The 20,000-nt window shown below is 43.4% G+C and overlaps 2 protein-coding genes across 3 annotated transcripts in view; one reads left to right on the forward strand and one right to left on the reverse strand.

Moving 5' to 3' along the window:
* Window positions 1-1,686, forward strand: part of LOC134436684 (oxysterol-binding protein-related protein 10-like) — a 168,810-nt gene extending 167,124 nt beyond the window's left edge. For both annotated transcript variants that reach the window (XM_063186011.1, XM_063186012.1), the window contains exon 13: window positions 1,531-1,686. In XM_063186011.1, the coding sequence (XP_063042081.1) occupies window positions 1,531-1,575 (45 nt within the window). In that variant the 3' untranslated portion in view covers window positions 1,576-1,686. The remainder of the gene's footprint in view (window positions 1-1,530) is intronic.
* Window positions 1,687-15,554: 13,868 nt separating this feature from the next.
* Window positions 15,555-20,000, reverse strand: part of LOC134436686 (dolichyl-diphosphooligosaccharide--protein glycosyltransferase subunit STT3B-like) — a gene marked incomplete at its 5' end in the record, with an annotated part of 52,136 nt that continues 47,690 nt past the window's right edge. The window contains 2 exons of the mRNA XM_063186016.1: window positions 15,555-17,007; window positions 18,757-18,987. Of these exons, the coding sequence (XP_063042086.1) occupies window positions 16,930-17,007; window positions 18,757-18,987 (309 nt within the window). The remainder of the gene's footprint in view (window positions 17,008-18,756; window positions 18,988-20,000) is intronic.

Consider the following 20,000-nt stretch of genomic DNA (forward strand, 5'->3'; position numbering starts at 1 on the left):
GGTCTTGTAATTCTGTGGAGGTATTCTGTAGTGTGCCTGTAACCATTCGTACCATCCTTTAGCCATGCCCTTTTAACTATTTTTCAACAAACTACAGTTTGTTCAGAGCCCACCATATTCCACTCTCCAAGACAGAACTTGGGACAAGCCTTGTCTGCTATTTTGTTGGATAAATAACATTTTAATCCAACATAAACCAATCATGTCTGTCTAGGTGACTGAAGAGATTCCAAAGTCATTAAAACCAGTTTGTGCTGCAAAGGTGAGCTTTTCTTCATATTAATGGTATACCTTCTTTGGGGTGCCCATATTTATGCACATGCCTATTTTTGTTTAAATCCACATAAAATTCTTTCTATAACACCTATGAAAATTCTTCCACTGCAGAAATGTTTCTCTTTCCCTACAGTTTACCATATGTTAAAAGGAATTTGCTACTTTAAAAGTTCAACGAGAAATAAAACGATGTAATGATTTTTCAAAAGGGTGCCCAAACTTTCTCATGGCACTGTATATTTAAATATGCTTTATACACCTGTAAAATGGATGTGGATCATATCCGATATGCATAGACTGCCCTCTTGAGAAGGTATATGTCATTATTTAAAAATATATATTTTAAGGGCTTTTTTCCTTTATTTTTGACAGGACAGTGTAGGAGAGACAGGAAATGAGTGGGGAAAGAGATACAGGGAAAGAATTGGCAAATGACCTGGGTCGGAATTGAACCCGGGTTGCTGGCGTAGTAACCCAGTGACCTACCGTTAGGCCACAGCAGGGCCGAAAATGTATTTTGATATTAGTGAGGAGGTAGAGGTTTTGGTATTCATACAGGATTAGTAGGTACACTGCAGGTATACCCATATATGTTTTACATTGCATTCATATTAGTCAGCAGTAGTTGCACGATATTAGAAAAATATGTGATATACGATAACATGCCTGTATACCGTGATATCAATATTACTCGCGATATTTAATATATACATAATATTTTCCGCTCTCAACTTGCCATTCTACACTTTATCATGTATAAAAACAACTGAGAAGAATGCACTGAGAGTTCATAAAATAAAGTGAAAAATAAAACAACTGAGAGGAATGTTTTTTTTTTTTTTAATTTTTAAAATTATTAGGAAAAACATGGATATACAGTACAGCATCAACTTAAAACTTTTCAGTAACACTTTCTATGAAGCCCATATCTATAGCGCATTATGAGCACATTCATAACAAATTATAATGCGCATCATAATTATGGTGCATTATGACTACACTTTTAACGCTTCATGATGGAGTATATCAACAGTCATGAATAACTATAAATCTAGCTTATAATGCATTATAAATCTTAGTATGTTTTGAGTGCTCGTGAATGGTTATAAACTACAGGCAGTGAAGGGGCTTATAATGCATTATAACGGTCATGATGCACTATGACTAATTATGATGCGCATTATAATTTGTTATAAATGCACTCATAATGCGCTATAGAAAGTGTTACCAACTTTTCTGTTTGTCTTGTAACAGGGGGACGGATGGGTGTACGTGAACCCCCTCTGGAAGACCCACTGATGATGATGATGCCCCCTGCAGTACCACCATACACAACCTGACCCAGGACACATGGCCGCTTCACAGGACTACACAGACACAGACACAGACACAGACACAGACACAGACACACACACACACACACACACACACACACACATACACACACACACACACACACACACACACACACACACACACACACACACACACACACACAAACTAACTCTCTCTCTCTCTCTCTCTCTCTCTCTCGCTCGCTCACACACACACACACACACACACACACACACACACACACACACACACACACACACACACACACACACACACACACACACACACACACACACACACACACACACACACAGACACATACACACACACACACACACACAGACACACAACTGAGAGGCAGAGAAAAAAAACACATACATGAATAAATAAAGAAATAAAAGTGTCCAGACCCCAAACAAGACAGTTGGATTGATGATAGACACATCATGTATGGTAGAAAAGGGGGATGAGAAGGATGAAGGAAAGGATGAAGAGAAAAAAGGAGAACCATGGAGCGAGCAGGAGAAGTGGAGAAAGCAGCCAAAGACTCAGAGCAACAGAGTTGAAGGTGTGACCAGTGCTACATACGTACTGTATGTCATACGTACTGTACGTACTGTATGAGAGAGACTGGAGAGTCTTAAGCCAGGCTCAAGCTATACGACTAGCGATTGTGTGTCCAATTTTGGCGTCGGGGTGCACCGCACACTAGAAGAGAATCGCAACTGTCAATGTTGTCGCTGCTCGGAGCCACCGAGACAAGCCCGACGTTCTATTTCCAGTCGCAAATATCAAACACTGTTTGATTTCTACGATTAGTGATCGGCGACTCTTTGAGCTGCCAAAGTTCTATCTTGGAACGTCGCTCACGACGAGGAAATCTTTCCCGACAATCGCTTGCGATGGTCCTGGGGGGTAACGTTCCAGCGATTGTCGTAAGGGGGGTTTTCAGCCGAGAATCGACGCGATAGTTGTGTAGTTTGAGCCAGGCTTTAGGGCCTCCGCATATTGGATCCGACAGCACTGCGGAGCACTTTCACTTCAGACACAATTCCGACCCCCAAACCCAATTTCACACGAACATAGTATTGATAGTTAATGGGCGGCTCCGACAAAAGAGAACTCGTCTCCAATCGCTATCCGACATCCGCGAATGTCCGCGGACATCGGCGACAGTGTGCGGGGTTCTATTGAAAACAATGGAATCGAACTTTTTCGGAGCAGTGCAGCTCAGCACTTTGTCGGAGTCGATGGGCAGAGGCCCTCAGAGGTGTGAATCCACTATGGCAGTGGTTCTCAACTGGAATAGTCTTGTGACCCACAATTTGCCGTGGTCAATACATTGTGACCCAAACTGCGTGTCGCACCGTCAGATTCTTCCAATAATAATAAAACATATGATCATGCATTTCATAATATGCATTATTATTTGCATTGTATGCTGATATACAATGTGTCTTATGACCATGTTTCACTCTGTCTTCAACATCATAGTCATTTTTAGTGCATTGCATCATAGCTCCGCGACCCACCCAGGAACCCTCCGCGACCCACTTTTGGGTCCCGACCCACCAGTTGAGAATCACTGCACTATGGCATGCCATGACTCCATACACTCTAAGGGACTGCTGGACAGAGGCATGAAGACTGGAGATGGTGATGTGAAACTAATTGTGGGGCATGCCTGAAGACATTTTCCTAAGAGTTTCCCAACCAACGGTACGTGTACCACTACGTGGTACGTGGACAAATGTAATGATAACAAATATATGGAGTGTTGTCACATTAGGATGGAGGAACATATCTTGAGGAAGGGGAAAACACTGCTGTGGAGGACAGATGCAGAGGACAGTTGGAAGGAGGTGGGTCTGGAGCCTGCATACTGGAGAAACTCTAAGGACAGAGAGAGAGAGAGAGAGAGAGAGAGAGAGAGAGAGAGAGAGAGAGAGAGAGAGAGAGAGAGAGAGAGAGAGAGAGAGAGAGAGAGAGAGAGAGAGAGAGAGAGAGAGAATCAAAAAGACTGGAGAGGTGGAACGATTGTAGAGGTAAAATGATGAAAAGAGGTGTTGGAGGTGGGCTATACCTCCATTTCTTCCCTAAGGGAGTGAAAAACGTAGTGTAGTGGTGTAATGTAGAGTGGAAGTCAAACTAGTTCCTTCTCTCTTTACTGTTACCTGTGGCCGCTTGCCTTGGTGTCACCCCGTCTCCATGGAGAAAACAATAACATTTCCCTGCTGTCAATGTTGGCAGGTAGGTCAACTTTCAGCGGGGCTTTTTCCACATTCAGTTGAAGGAGAGGGTTGTACACATCCCATGAAAAGGTGCAGGACAAAGGCCAACTGTAGTTTTCAGAGTGAGAAGTCTGCACACTTAGAGTCCTTTTTGTTGTATTTCATTATTTCCTGCCATGAAATAACAGGCTTCTAACTCTGAAAACTACTGCTTTTTCCACATTCAACATCCCAGTTGCAAATAAGATTATGATTACCGAAATGTGCTTTTGCGGAATACTGAACAAAAATTTGATCATCAATGATGTCGAGCTTTGCATTAAATAATCTTCTGTTAGAGAAAGATAATTCAAACTCTGCCCACCCAAATGCAAAGGAGTGTGCTCAAGTTTGGTCTCCTAAGGGGTTGCGTTGGCCTTTCCTTCTTCTTCTCTTTCTATGGCGTTTGGTGAGTTTCTCGAAACCAAAGTTGCTAACTACATTAGCTACTTTGTTGCTTTCAATGCATTTTCCCATTGGCAACTACCGAAGTTGCTAACATGCTAACAACTTCTCTTTTGAGAAACTCACCCCAGGTTTGGAGGCAGCTTGCACAAGGTGTGCGCTACTGCCATCTATATCGCCAAGGGAACTCCATTCATTCTCAACCTAAAGTCTACAAAGGTCTCCTAACCAAAGGTCTCCTAAAGGGGAGTTCAGATAACACTTAAGAATAACTTCCTATTCAAAACTTTATAAACACTTTATTAACATTGAATAATAATTAACATTTAACAAAGCATTTCCAAATGTTAGTAAATGAGTAATAATCAAACTAGGACTGCACAATGGAGTGGGAATCAACTTCTACTGTGTGAGTTCTATGTGGTTTCATGGCCTCTGGTCTTTAAAGGAGAGACTTCCAGGAGCGATGAGACTGCACTGTGTCTGCTGTGTTAACATAGTATGTCTTGCCCATTTATAAACATTTGTAAACATTTTGTTCATTATTAGTTCATTATTTATAACATGTTTATAAAGCTGTGAATAGGTAGTTATTCTAAAGTGTTACCAGAGTTCACCTGACGTCACATGAGTCTAGTAGAAGTGTGGGCTTGAGGTATCTTACTCTACTAGAAGATTCTTTACTTGCATTAAAAGTCCACAAGCAAGAGGCAAGGTGAGGAGGAAATTGGGTATTTCTCAAAAGTGCTTTCTAGTGCGTGCACTTCCAAGTGTATTCAGCCTAATTAGTCACATCCAATGATTGGATACTCTTTATTAGTCACACCCAGTGATTGGAAACTCCGTAGAGTTCACCAAAAAGTATTCAATCACTGGACATGACTAATTAGGCTGATACTTAGAAGTGTGCGCACTAGGTTTTGAGAAATGCCACAGTTTGACTTGCACTCGTGGTGATTGGTGTGGGCTAGTGCCTGTGTATATTCCTGACCACTGTTGCCCCCCGAGGGTTGGAAGGGAAACAGGGAAAAGGGGGGCATATTTTTTATACCAAACTACAGGTAGAGTACTTCTATTTTTCACATATGTAACCTAGGCCTTTCTCTTTGTTTTTTTGTTTGTTTTTGTTTTCTCTCATTTTAGATATTGCACTTGCACTGTATATGTATATATAAAACGGCTAGCCGGGTGTTACCAACATGTGTACTGTCTATAACCATGCACGCTTGCACACTGATATGAAATCACATAAACACACGCACATGCACACACACACGCACGCACACGCACACGCACACGCACACGCACACGCACACGCACACACACACACACACACACACACACACACACACACACACACACACACACACACACACACACACACACACACACACACACGCTTCTGTAGCTTAGCTTGAAATGCTTGAAAGTAATTAGATTTAGAGAAGAGAAGCTGTAGTCCAGTCGTCCTGCCTGACAGAACTGGCCCCTTCTCTTTTGAATCAATACGATTCTCTCAATACAAGGCCACAACACACGCACGCACGCGCGCACACACACACACACACACACACACACACACACGCACACGCACACACACACACACACGCACACACACACACCTCAGACAGTCATCCATTTCATCCTTCACTGGAAGCATCCATCATCCCTCAGCAGGCAATTTCAAGCGTGTGTGTGTGTGTGTGTGTGTGTGTGTGTGTGTGTGTGTGTGTGTGTGTGTGTGTGTGTGTGTGTGTGTGTGTGTGTGTGTGTGTGTGTGTGTGTGTGTGTGTGTGTGTGTGTGTGTGTGTGTGTGTGTGTGTGTTCGTACGTGTGTCTGTGTCTGTATGTGTGTGTGTGTGTGTGTGTGTGTGGGGGGGGGGGTGTTGTCCTCACATGAGGAACATTAAATTACCTACACAAACTAAGAAAGTTAATCAGGCCTAATCAGGGAGGAAAGACAGTGTGCCCGACAAAGCCTTGTATGCTGTGTGTGCGCTCGACATAGCCTTGTAACAGCTCTTGAAGATGAATGAGCTACACAGTCAGCCAAATATATAAATATATGTATTATGCATAACCTGGCCTATGAAAGGAATCTTATTTGCATATCTAGGCCACAGCTAATACGCTAATTGCAGTGTTGAGCCATCTGATTTGAATCTTATTTGATCTAATTTCAAAAAACGAATTCCCCATGAGGTTAGTAGGCCTATTATTATTATTGTTTGTGTGGCCCAGACTACATGAACAGCCGTAGTTATTTCCATGTCTGTTTGGTGTTAAACTAAACAGGAAAAGTGACCCCAAGTACAAAAACTTACAAACTCTAGGGTTTCTCAACGGGGGCTCTGCAGTCCCTTCAGAAGGCATTGGGGAGCCCCAGGGGGGCGTTGAGAAAGATACAACTGAGAGGGGGCGATGCTTAGTTGCCATTTAGGTGCATTAGTCTAATTCATGTTTTAATACTAAGGGTGGCGTTGGGAGGCTTATGATGAGGTCAGGGGGCATTGGTAAGCTTATGATGAGGTCAGGGGGCGTTGGGAGGCTTATGATGAGGTCAGGGGGCGTTGGGAGGCTTATGATGAGGTCAGGGGGCGTTGGGAAGCTTATGATGAGGTCAATGGTGTGTTTGTTAAAAAGAGAACCACTGCTCTACATCAATCCATTCTTAAAGTCACTTTTATCATTTGAATGTTTATAACTGTTGCACTGTTGACTCTTTTCCATTTCCTACTATTCACACAACCACTTCCTTCAGATTGCCTTTCTTTATTCTTCTTTTTCTATGCATTCTTTTTCCTCAAGTTAGTGTGTTTTTCTTGTCTTTTTTTGACCATTCTGGATGTTTGACACCCATTTCTGTTATGGCGCATTCGGTAACACTTTATTTTAGGGATACACATCTATTAGCACTAATACATACAATGTTAATGCCGGCATAAGTAACTTGTAAGGCATGTACTAAGCAAACGCTAAGGCCTACTAGGTCCTTACTAAGGTTAAATTGGTAATAAATCCCTTATTGTGCATGAACAAGACATTTGCGAATACATGCCTAACAAATATTTGATTTTGCTTAGTACATGCCTTACAAGTTACTTATACAGGCACATTGTATATATTAGTGCTAATAGATGTATCCCTAAAATAAAGTGTTGCCGCGCATTCTCATGAACACTGCCACTTTACTTCATGCCAAAGCATAACTGTGCATTATTATGTCTGTGCATCATGTCTGACACACACTCATCCACATATGCACGCACACACGCACGCACGCACACACACACACTCAAACACATAAACGCTTAAGCAGGTTTGTAACTCTCATTCACGTGTATGTCTTGACCACCCTGAAGTCTCTAATGACCAATTATTATGACACACACACACACACACACACACACACACACACACACACACACACACACACACACACACACACACACACACACACACACACACACACACACACACACAACCTTCTTCTCATTCACGTCTATGACTGTGTCTCACCATGACTGTGTGATGCCCTCAAAGTCTTGCCTGACTGGCTGTGCTGACTGGCTGTTTTCCGGTTGCCAGTGAGTTCTCCTGCCCCCGGCCAGTGGGTTCTCCTGCCCTCAGCCAGTGGGTTCTGCTGCCCCCAGCCAGTAGGATCTCCTGCCCCCAGCCAGTGGGTTCTGCTGCCCCCAGCCAGTAGGATCTCCTACCCCCAGCCAGTGGGTTCTGCTGCCTCATGTAGCCAGAGACTCCTCTGCACTTCCCTTCCAACAGGACTTTTCTATATAGTATATACGTGCTCTGGGTCACATGATCGACAACTGCCAAAGTATTGCTATTATTATTATTGTTATTATTATGATGAACTTACTCAAGAAATGTAGCCTTCAAAACTGCTTCAAAGTTGCTCCCTTGTTTTTTCCCAAGGCATTCTGACTTTGGACAATAGTTTGAGACTTGTGACAATAGCTTGCTCCGACGTACAGTACCTACCGTAGCCTAGATGAATGGGTAGCACTTTACTTGACGCCAGTGGGTTGTCTTTGCCATAACCAAATGTCACTTAAGGCCAACTTAAGGCGTCAAGTAAAGTGTTACCCAATAGTTTGCTCCTCTGACATACCTACCGTAGCCTAGACGAATGCATCTGCTGCTGTTCCTGCTGCTGCTGGACCACATGTACAGTAATTGACGGATCATGTACTAGTAGTATCTATTCTAGAGACTTACTGCAGACCAGATGAGGCTTTACCTACAGACAAGCCCGCCGACAAGGGGGGGCAAAGGGGTATGTTGTCACAGGAGACAGAGGGCCCAGAATTGGGTCCCCATTACATTGTATGCATTGGGTAAGGAGCTAATTCAGATGACTTTGTTCTGGGCCCAGGAAAATCTGTCGGTGGCCCTGCTTACAGACAAAACAGCAATGAGTGTCCTAAATCTCATGTTGCGTAGCCAGGCGCTAAGCAGACTGATGGATTATCATGTTGGCCTACTAACAGTACAATGACTGGAGGTGGAAGATGAAACTGCTGGCATATCAATCACGGTCACGGCACTCGCGTCAGTGTTCCTTATCATCATCTTCATCCTCATCATCCATTCTATGGTTGCATGCCACTCGGCCAGAGAGCTAACCATCAAGAAAAAAACAACCACATTATACAGTATGGGACTCTTGGAAGTGGCATCATATTCAATACGTTTGGATGAGCAGATCACTTGGAGAAAATGAAATGTTTGGGAGTGATATCAATTTATTTTGGACTTGCCATATTAGTATGATGGACACCTACCTGTACCTTAGGTGTGCATTCCAATATGCGACCTTGCGTCCTCCACTTAGGTGTCTTTCCTCAGTGAGGTGAGAGAATGGTGTTGTGTCACAGCACCGACGTGGACTTTTTTTTTTTGCTGCTTGAGGTCCTACGCAGATGGCAACTGAAGGATCCTTGAACTTTGACCTAGGGGTCCGGCTGGAGATTGAATGGAAGAACTTTTTCATCATTTCGTAGTTTATCATTGTTTTGTCATTAATTATGTGTGTAAAGAAACCCATGTGCCATGGCAATCACCGGCAGTCTCTGTCACTGACACTTTCTATCAGGAAAATAGAAATTAAAAAATTGATTTAAATATGGACAACTGTGGTATCTTACTGTCCCCTCCCCCTACCCCTCACTCCCTGATTGTATTATAATTATTGATTGATGACCACAAAGTACCATCTAGTAATGAAAAAAGGGATTCGTCTAGTACTGTAGCTTCTCAACTTCTCAAGCAAATTTGTGTGAAAACCTGTTTATGTATAGATGGATACATCTGAATTTCTTGGTGCATATGTATCTTTTCAGATTTTCACATACTCATTGCAACATGAGGAAATCCCAGCAAGTGTGCTCAACTTCTGTCTCCAAAGGCAGGGGTGGGGAACTTATCTCTTACCGCAGAAATACACCAGCGGCGATGCGATTCAAGCAACAGAGCGATACGAGCGATTGAGGAGACTAGAGTATGTTCGTACAGGCAGAAGGCAAAGCATTCAATCATTCCCATTGGCTGTGGTCACTGACCTCTATACAGTCATTGGCTGTCGCGGCTTGTCGCCGAACCGCGTCATAGAAAGTTGAAAAGATTTAAACTTCAAATTGTCGCGCTCGTCGCGCAAATCGCTCTAGTCTCCAGAATCGCTTTTGTCACGCCTCAATACAAAGTCAATTACTTCCGTCGCTCGACTCGCTCAGATCGCCGCTGGTGTATTTCTGCGGTGAAGGGCCATTTGCAGCCCTTGAGGCCGTTATATGTGGCCACGATATAGTTTTAATTTTATGCAGCTTCACATGAAACATGACATTTTGTAAAGGAATCATAGAAAATACAGTTGCAATACAATTAAGTTATATTCAGGGGACCGAGAGAAGGTGGGGTCTGTTTTAAAGGTGGCTGCCTTCAATGTAGGCCTAAAATGCAGAGAGAAATTCTGGTTTGTGTTCATAGTACGAACCTTGGAGGAATTTTACAGCCCTCGGATGACTTTGACGTGGCCCCCCAAATGAAAAAGGTTCCCCACCCCTGTCCTAAGGGGACGTTGTCCCCTCCTCCTTCTCCCGGTCTCCTAAAGGGGCGCTCACTGAGCGTGAAGTGGATCCCAGAAACGTATGAGTTTGAGTTATCTCTTCCCTTTCTGGTGTCTCTGATTAGTCCCCCAGTTCTAGATTTCCATTCATGATCAGGTATATCAGATACAGTCAAATACTGCCACCTAGTGGCGAAATAAACTGCAAGCACTGAGCTGGCATATGAGTTTGTTTTTTGCAGTGACTCACAGATAATGGGGTAGAAAATCAAGGGAGATCTAAGCATAGCATCTCTTGGTGAGCGGATTAATTATAACTCACAAAATTATTTACTACACAGCTGCTCAACAACAGTTTCAAATCTATCGCGTTGGCGTAATCCACACTCAATAAAAGAACAGTAATTTGTTGGAGCAAATACTGAACAGTTTTGTTTTTACGAACATATGGTGAGAAATCTTTCTCAAACTTCCAGTCAGTCATTTGAGGCAATGCAGATATCACTTTTTTATATTTATTTACTCTTTACTTTTTAAATTCATCACGACTCAAACAAGCATCTTCAGCAAGAATGTAAAAAAAATGTAAACTTAGAGTTTCGGTTGTAAAAAAAAAGAAAAAAAGAAAAAAGAATTACTAATGAGATTGAAACAAATACATTCAAAGACAAAAATGTGCATAAGTGAAATAAATACAGAACCCAAAAAACAAAGAAAACACAGAAAACAAAGCATCAAAACAAAAACACCATCAAGGAAAAGGGAGGACGCCGGGATCCCAGCTGCAGCTGCAGAGAGGGCCAATTAAAATGGGTAACCAAGACATGAAGAGTGCGTTCCAATATGCGACCTTGCGTCCTCCACTTGTGCTTGTGGCCTCATACCAGGAAGTAATATGTCATGATGACATCACTGACAACAGCATTATATTTCAATATCTCGCAAAAGCTCAATTGTAAAGTCATTTTCTCATTTGCAATTGGGATGGTGAATGAAAAACAGTCCCTCAAAAGTTGTTGTGGCTAGACTGACAGCGGGGAAACTTTATTGTTGTCTCCACGGAGGTGGGGCCAGAAGTCGGGGCGAGGCCACAAGCATAAGTGGAGGAAGCAAGGTTGCATATTGGAATGCACTCCAAGACATGATGAAGAGAAAAGAAGAGGGGGACTTTTGAAAACAGGACAAGTAAAGGGACACATTTTCACATTTAAGGCTTTTCCCAGGCTTCTTCACAGACCAAACTGCAGTCAGTCAGACATAGCCACACCACACCACACATCACACCAAACTAAACCAAACCACAGCACACCACAAGATAACTCAAAATAAAGACATCACCCAGCCGATCAGTCAGTCATTCACTGAGGGTTCACACACATACATAGGGTGTATAATATGCATAGCCAGTATGCATAACCAGTCATGAAGAGAGATGGGTTTGTCAAGATGACACCTGAACACCATCTAAGAGACACTGGAGGAGAAAGATGTCACTTATTACTACCAAAAATACTGAATCAAACAAAGATATCGCAAACCACGCCCACTCAATGCAAAAGCGTGTGCTCAAGTTGGGTCTCCTAAGGGGGCGTTGTCCCCTACTTCTTCTTCTCTTTTTGAGGTGTTTGCGCAAGACGTGCGCTACTGCCATCTACAGCGCTAAGGGGACTTAATTGATTCTCAACCTCAGGACTCCGAAGGTCTCCTAACCGAAGGTCTCCTAAAGGGGCGTTCACCCGACATAAAGTGGATACCGGAAAGGAAACAAAATGACGCTTCTTGGTTACATCCACTTTCTTTGTTACTACTGTGTGTGAATGTGGTGCACGTGCATGCGTGTGTGTGTGTGTTCGTGTGTGCGCACGCATGTGTCAGTCATGATGATGGGTAACGAATGCAATCCTGTTTTTTTGCGATGAAAGGCAGAACACAATAACAAAACGAAAGCAGTCTTTGTGCTTAGGAAATGGCATGAACACAAACGGGATGAAAGAGAAACCAATATTTACACTGGTGGGGGTAGAAAGAAAAGAGAGAACAACATGGCAACGATGACGCAACACAGCTGTAAACACAGGAAACTGTGGACTCAATTACAGGCTAGTACTGCTTAGACTCTGTCAGACGCTCTCTCTCTGTCTCTGTCTCTGTCTCTGTCTCTCTCTCTCTCTCTCTCTCTCTCGCTCTCTCTCTCTGTCTCTCTAATAGTCTGTAGTTCATGGTGCATGAGAATTACTGTCAATTAGTCAATTCACTTCACCAAAGCATAGACATTCCTTTCCGTTCAGACTCTGTCAGACACGCTCTCTCTCTCATAGTCTGTTGTTCATGGTGCATGAGAATTACTGTCAATTCAATGCAAGCGTTCAGTCAATTCACTTACACCAAAGCATCAGACATTCCTCTCCGATCTTGTCAAACACATGAGAGTTTCCCTCCCAGCAAGAGCAGGAGGTGGAACACTCAAAGAGAGGAAGTGATATAACCTTGGTGTAAGGACAGGTAGGTAAAGAAATCTTTTTTAAAAAAAGCAACATTAATCGAGCATTGAATTTTGTAAGAGTTGTTCAAGGGCAGGATGTTGAGTGGAGCGGATGTGCCGTCTCAAAATGAGACCTTCTGAGACAGCACACAAGGTTAAACTAGGCCTACTTCTTTGAGACTGTTGAAGAGCTAGTCCTTGTTTTATACTCAACAGTTTGAAGTCAGACTACCAATGGAAAGAAACAGGAGGAAAACACATTAAAAAGACGAGTTCACATTCATCATACAATCAGAGGTGTCAAAAGTAAAAGTAAAAGTACTTTTGTGGTGTAATTACAACACTAGCACATGGCATTACATAGCTGTTACACCATTTAGTCCATTGTACCTATTTGGATAGGTAGACTGTGTTGTTACTGAAAAATGCTTAAAACCTAACAAGGACCCACCACAAACTTGATTCAACCAGTGCAGAATTAGCTGATTGTAAGACAATTACACAGGTCTACTGGTTACTCGGATAAGTTACACGTGTTGGAAGGAAACAGTGTTTCTTTATTTCACTTTTACTTCTGACACCTCTGCATACAATAATCATAGTTATTCCCTTAATCATTCACCTGTCTAGTATTTGCAATAGCAACATCACTGTAAGGCCAAAAATAAAAAAGGATGAAATGTTTTTCCTTTAAAAAGAAATTCAGAATATATTATAACCCTTGCTTGCATACATTCTCTTTACATAACATATTTACATTGTTAACAATACTCTTTCCTATTCGTGTCATTTAAAAAAAACATCCCTTCTGTCTCCAATTAAGCAATAATGGAAGTGCATTAAAATTATGCACGCTTTAATATTTCAGAAAAGATTCAATAACATGTCTGATGGCGTAATCTCTACTCAGTCTGCTACTGCTTCTCCTTGCCTCACTCTGCACCATCTGCACAAGTGTTCTAGAATACAGAACTAACTAACAGCAGTCAGTGTTCTAGAATCTTCATCTGCAACATGGATACAACAGAGGTCAAAGTAAGAACAGAGATCTAAGAGTATTGTGACACGCCCCTTTAGGCAGACCGGAACCTGTACACGTTAGGTGCCCATAGCAACCTATTATGTTGGCATATCTCCATAAGACTCCTAGAATCTCTGGTAAAAATCTTCTAGAATGGTCACTATGGAGACAAGGGTATACAAAACAGAATCACTCCTGTTTTGTTGGGGAGGGAGAAGGAGGGGGCTTCTTTGGTTCAATTATATAGCTCCCACCTTGAACATGAAACGGTCATATTCACTCCACTCTCCATCTGCTCACTTGGTTTTTTCAGATCCAATAGTGCCTAGACTACCCCACCGTAAGCCCCCACTCAACCCCGACCCCGACCACAACCCCAAACCCCCACAGCCCTGTGCCCGATCACCCCATTCCATACCACCCATATCCCCTGAAACCTACCCTCCGAATCTGGCCCTCCGACTTATTTTGTGTGGCCTGCGAGATAATTTCAAATGTGCATTACAGTTGGCCCACATACATCAGCGTAACAAGACTTAAACATGAAATTTGATGTGTGACAGGAATATGACTAGACCCAGGCCAATGAAATAGCTCACACACATATGCAGCACACTATGTGCAGGCACATTTATACATGATGGGAAAGAGTGTGTGTGAAATGTAACTATGAGTATTAAGTATGTGCATGCACAACTTAAGTCCAGAGTTTTTGGCCCTAAGTCAATTTTGAGTTTGACACCCACCCTCTACTACACCAGCAGACGTCTCCCCCTTTGTTATCCTAGTGTTTGCGACACCAGTCATGTCATGGGGCACCTAAGTCCCCACCCCTTCCGGGCGGCTCATGGGGCTGGGAAAGCCAAAACTTTTGACTGGGCTTTAATGGACTGATCAAAGCTATATTCCGATCCACCTCGCATTCCTCCGTCGATCACACATATGATGTACCTCAGAATTAAAGATAACCAATGGTGTGTTTGTTGACTTCACTTAGCAAGCGTTTTTTGAGTTGAGTGCGTGCAAAAATTTGTAATTATTTGGATTACACAACAGAAGTCGCATGTCCGACGTGCAGCAACTTAAGCCGCGGTGCAGCGGCAGGGTTGGCTGTGCCTCGGTTCACGTCAAATATGCGAGGCGCACGTTGTAGTCTCTAACACAGTTTTGCGCAAAAGCTAAAATAACCTTTCTTGTGTGCCGAAAATGAGTGGTCTTACGGCGCAAATCCAAACCTTTAAAATTCACTGCCATCATATGTGAAATCCGGAGCACATGCCAAACGGGATGACGATTTAGCTTGACTCGCTCCGTTAACTCCTATTCAAATTTTTGAGAGCTTCAGCCCCACGACTCAGAAGTAGAAGGGCGTGACTTAGGTGCCCCATTGAATCACCTAATCCCATGCAGGAGTGACACTTAGTTAGATCACCTGTGCTGATTGCACAAACTAAAGGAATATGGGTGCATCCCAATATGTGTCCTTGCCTCCTCCACTTGCGCTTGTCTCCTCGCCCCGCCTCCTGGCCCCTCCTCCGTGGAGAAAACGATAAAGTTTCCCAGCTGTCAGCCTAGCCACAACAACTTTTGAGGGACTGTTTTTCTCATTTGCAATTGGGATGGTGAATGAAAAAGACTCTACAATTGAGCTTTTGCAAGATATTGAAATATAATGCTGTTGTCAGTGATGTCATCATGACGAGAAGCAAGTGGAGGAGGCAAGTGGAGGAGGCAAGGTCACATATTGGGATGCACCCTATATGTACACACCGCAAGACATTTACTTCCTCTGTCCACTTTGTCCGACTCTGAGAGTCACAGTAAAAGCCTGTGCCACAAGATGTGGTCAAACATTCAAGTAGCATTCTAATGCCACTTTTCCACTGCCAGTGTTTTTGGTAGGCCTACAGCTTGACTCAGCCGACACTTTTTGCTTTACGATTGAGTTGTGTGTGTAGGGCAGTCATGGGTGAACGGTTAGGGCGTCAGACTTGCACCCCAGAGGTTGCCGGTTCGACTACCGACCCGCCAGGTTGGTGGGGGCAGTAATCAACCAGTGCTCTCCCCCATCCTCCTCCATGACTGAGGTACCCTGAGCATGGTACCGTCCCACCGCACTGCTCCCCATGCGCCACTGAGGGCTGCCCCCTTGCACGGGTGAGGCATAAATGCAATTTCGTTGTGTGCAGTGTGCAGTGTTCACTTGTGTGCTGTGGAGTGCTGTGTCACAATGACAATGGGAGTTGGAGTTTCCCAATGGGCTTTCACTCTTCACTTCACTAGTGCCTATTCGAAAAGCAAAAAGTGGCAGCCGCGTCACGCTGCGTGGAGCTGTAGGCCTACCAGAAAACCAGCAGTGGAAAAGAGGCACGTGGGACAAAAAAAGCAAAATAAAAAAAACAGCCAACAGATATGTAGAACACATTGAATCCATAATATTGTCTGCGAGCTAAAGCTCCTCTGATGGTCCATTAGCTTGACAGGCCAAACCATTCATTTCGTGATCCACGAATGGTCTGATTACGCTTCTCTGGGGAGGGTTTTTCCAGTCGGTTTTCAGACAACCGATGTCACCGGCCAAGAAGCAAACACACTTGAGAGCATAATAACATACGTCATGAATGTCAACCGTCAGCAATTGGTCAGAGCTCGTTTCAAACCAGAGCTAAGCTCACTCCTCCTGCCCAAGTGCTCCAGGGCACCGAGGATCCAGACCTAAAATGAGTTACAAATTAATGAAAGTGGTCTAGTAAAACCAGGCTTTAGACCACCATTCTCCAAGTTCCAGGATTCGTCGCACTCCCCACGATGACCACCAGATGGCAGCAGTGCAATGCTGAAAACTCCACCTCGGCTCTCTCACCAACTCAACTAACCCAGTCACCATTTTTTTGTTCTCCTTCTTTGCGTCCAGCTTTCTGCCCTTGTTCATCATGGATGAAATGTGTCTCTCTCTTCATTGTGATGTGTTAATTAGCTCTTAATGTAGTGTTTTTATTTGTTCGTCTCGCGTCACGTTTCGTTTCCTTGTTATCTTGAGTCCAGTTCTAGTCCAGTGTTATTTCCTGCTGTGTTGCCTCTTGCCTTTCTTCAGGACCAGCTTGTTCCTGATGTAGCCACGCTTCCTCTTGCCACTCTGCCAACACACAAGGCAACCAATCAGTTCATCAATTAATCAATTAATCAATTAATCAATTCATCAATTAAACAATTAATCAATTCATCAATGTGATGTGTTGGAGTATAAAAGCCCTTAACTCTACCATGATCGTTTTGAATATAACAATGTCATTATGCAGAAAAAAAACTATACAGTTTGTGCATGAATAAATTAAATGTCTCTCTATTTCTAAACAATAACACTCACATGCCACAACAACTACTCAACTTTCGCATCTTGCATAATTTTGGGAAAACGCAGAGCATGCAAAAATATGTAAACGCATGTACAGTATGAAAAAAAAGTAAAATTGACCAGTAGACTCTTTTCCATATCTCATCCACATCTCTGTGTGCCACTGCATGAAATATATGCTGTTACCGAACGAATGGTTATGTGACAAAACCGCTTATGAACATTTCATTTACAATTATGATTCATTTGAATTGTGATTATGCATTATGATAATAACTCATTTGCATTTAGTCTCAACAATGATTGTTTGCAAATGACTACTGTGGAATAACGTTGAGAGAGGGGACAAACAAAACTCAGACTGAATGCATCATTATGGTCTTTTTTCACGTTTTGGGCTGAGTTTCTTTGCAACAGCTTTCACAAACAGCCTGCCGTACATATCTCTCTCTCTCTCTTTCACACTCAGTAACACACTTGGCAGCAAGCACAATGCGTCTCTTGGGCCGGTGTTGAAAAGAAAGTGGACAGGCAGAGGAGAGCAGTTTGAAATGAAAATCCGCCACAATCATCCCGGTCCCCAAAAGGTCACCCACAAACCAGCCTCAATGACACTCTCATCAAGTACTGTGAGAAACAGCTTCTGGGGGCTCTGTGGCGCAGCGCACTAAGTCCTTCACATTTGGGCTTGGATGCCCATGGGGACCCCGGTTCGAGTCCAAATGGGGTCATTTCCCGGCCTTACCCCATATCTCTCTCCAGCTCATCTCCTGTCTCCTCTCAAACTATCCTGTCACAATAAAGGCCCAAAAAGCCCCCAAAACATACTTTAAAAAAAAGAGAAACTGCTTCTGAGAGACATCAAAGCCTGTCCCCCTCCCTTGCCTATCTCACCCCGACCCTCATCAGTTTGCAATACCAGCCAAACAGATCCACGAAAGATGAATAGACACTGCCCCTTAACTCTATGCAGCGTCTGTTCCTGAACAATCTCCTAAATGCTGACCTTTGACCATTTGGCAGTGCGCTTCTGCCTTGTTGGGCTGTTGGTGATGTACCTTGTTGGTGACCTCTTGTTCAGTATACTGTATGCTTCTTGTGTGTTCCCTCTGTAGTACCCAAGTCTTGTCTTCTAATTTTTGTTTTTTCATCACCTTCACACCTTTTTATGTCCACCCCCAAAAAATCTCTCCTGTCGAGACAATAAAGGTGAATCTAATCTAATCCAATCTAATCTAATCTAATCTAATCTAATCTAATCTAATCTAATCTAATCTAATCTAATCTAATCTAATCTACCTTTCTGCGGCAGTGTGCTTCTGCTTGGTTACAATGCTAGTGTTGCTGTTTGTGTGAGGTTTGATGACGTACCTTGTTGGCAGTGTGCTTTTGCTTGTTTACAGTGCGAATGTAGTTGATTGTGTGAGGCTTGGTGACGTACCTTTTTGGCAGTGTGCTTCTGCTTGGATGCAGAGTTGTTGGTTGTGTGTTGTGTAGTGTTGTTTGGTTGTGTGAGGCTTGGCGACGTACCTTTTTGGCAGTGTGCTTCTGCTTGGATACGGTGTTGGTGTTGTTGTTGGTGTTGGTCGTGCGGAGCTTGTGGCGTAGCGGCTCGCGGTTGTCGAGCTTCTTGACCTTGTAGATGCGCACCAGCCAGTGCTCTGAGGTGAAGGCTTCCTCTAAGTGCTGGAAGCGGATGTCCTTGTTGCCGATCTCCGCGTTACGCGTCCGATCGAACCCTGGCGGCGTCCGAAAGTCCAACTTGGAAGACAAGGAGATATAGTAGGGAGAGGATGAGAGACAATGGCCATTTCTCAAAATGAAGTATTCACCCATTTCTTGCGGATTTCACTAGACTAGCCATTAAATGTTGTTTATATGTAGTTCTGGAGGAATTCCGCGAGTGATTGACAGCCGTCATTGCTCCCGCCTTCGCGCATATTTAAATCCCTCCTTCCCTCTTTCACCTGTCATGCGTGAAGGCTTCCCGAATTGTCCCACTGCCTCCTCATACTCCTCCATTTCACTAGAACACCCAGCTACACTTCCTCTATACCCGTAGGGGGGAAGCGGATCTCATCCCGCATGAGCTCTATTTAAAGCACCCCCCGGGACCGAGGCCAGCTAACATGCCAAACATGCATATTGTACACCAAGCACTCAAGACAAACTTGTGAACTAGTTCTTCTCTAATTAATAATTGCATACACCTTAGAAAAATGGGTGCAAGGCTAGCAAGGCTAGCACACTTCACTTGGAGAAATACCCAATATGTCATCAGACAAGAAAATTTTGTTTTTAATCTGACACTAATTTATTCCGTGTCATGTGGTAACTGCACGGACAAACCAAAAGAGACAAAGAGTTGCTGGACTGCTTTCAGAGCCAAGAGCGACATGAACGATAAAAGACACAAAGTATGACCTTTAATTCAAATAAACAAATAAACCCTTGGGGACAATAAAGGCATCTAATCTAATCTACCGGTAATTCAAATTTCTTTATTAGAGGATAGCAAGCATTCTTACATTCCAATTGGCTGCGGCGACTGTGGCCAAACCGAACTGCATGTGCTAACCGCACAATAGCTCATTAGCACAATATTCACTGAAGTTCAACTACAAACTGTCAGGCAGGAGGAGCACAAAGACGGTTAGTATCTAAGGACAGATTCAGACTAGAGTGTGGTGGAACGGCAGCGAGACGACTGAGGTCTTTCTGCTTAGTTTCGGCCTGTGTGTTCTACTCTGCCTTTCACACCAACGAACGTCGGC

This window comes from Engraulis encrasicolus, chromosome 20, assembly GCF_034702125.1.
Source record: "Engraulis encrasicolus isolate BLACKSEA-1 chromosome 20, IST_EnEncr_1.0, whole genome shotgun sequence".
Classification (NCBI taxonomy): Eukaryota; Metazoa; Chordata; class Actinopteri; order Clupeiformes; family Engraulidae; genus Engraulis; species Engraulis encrasicolus.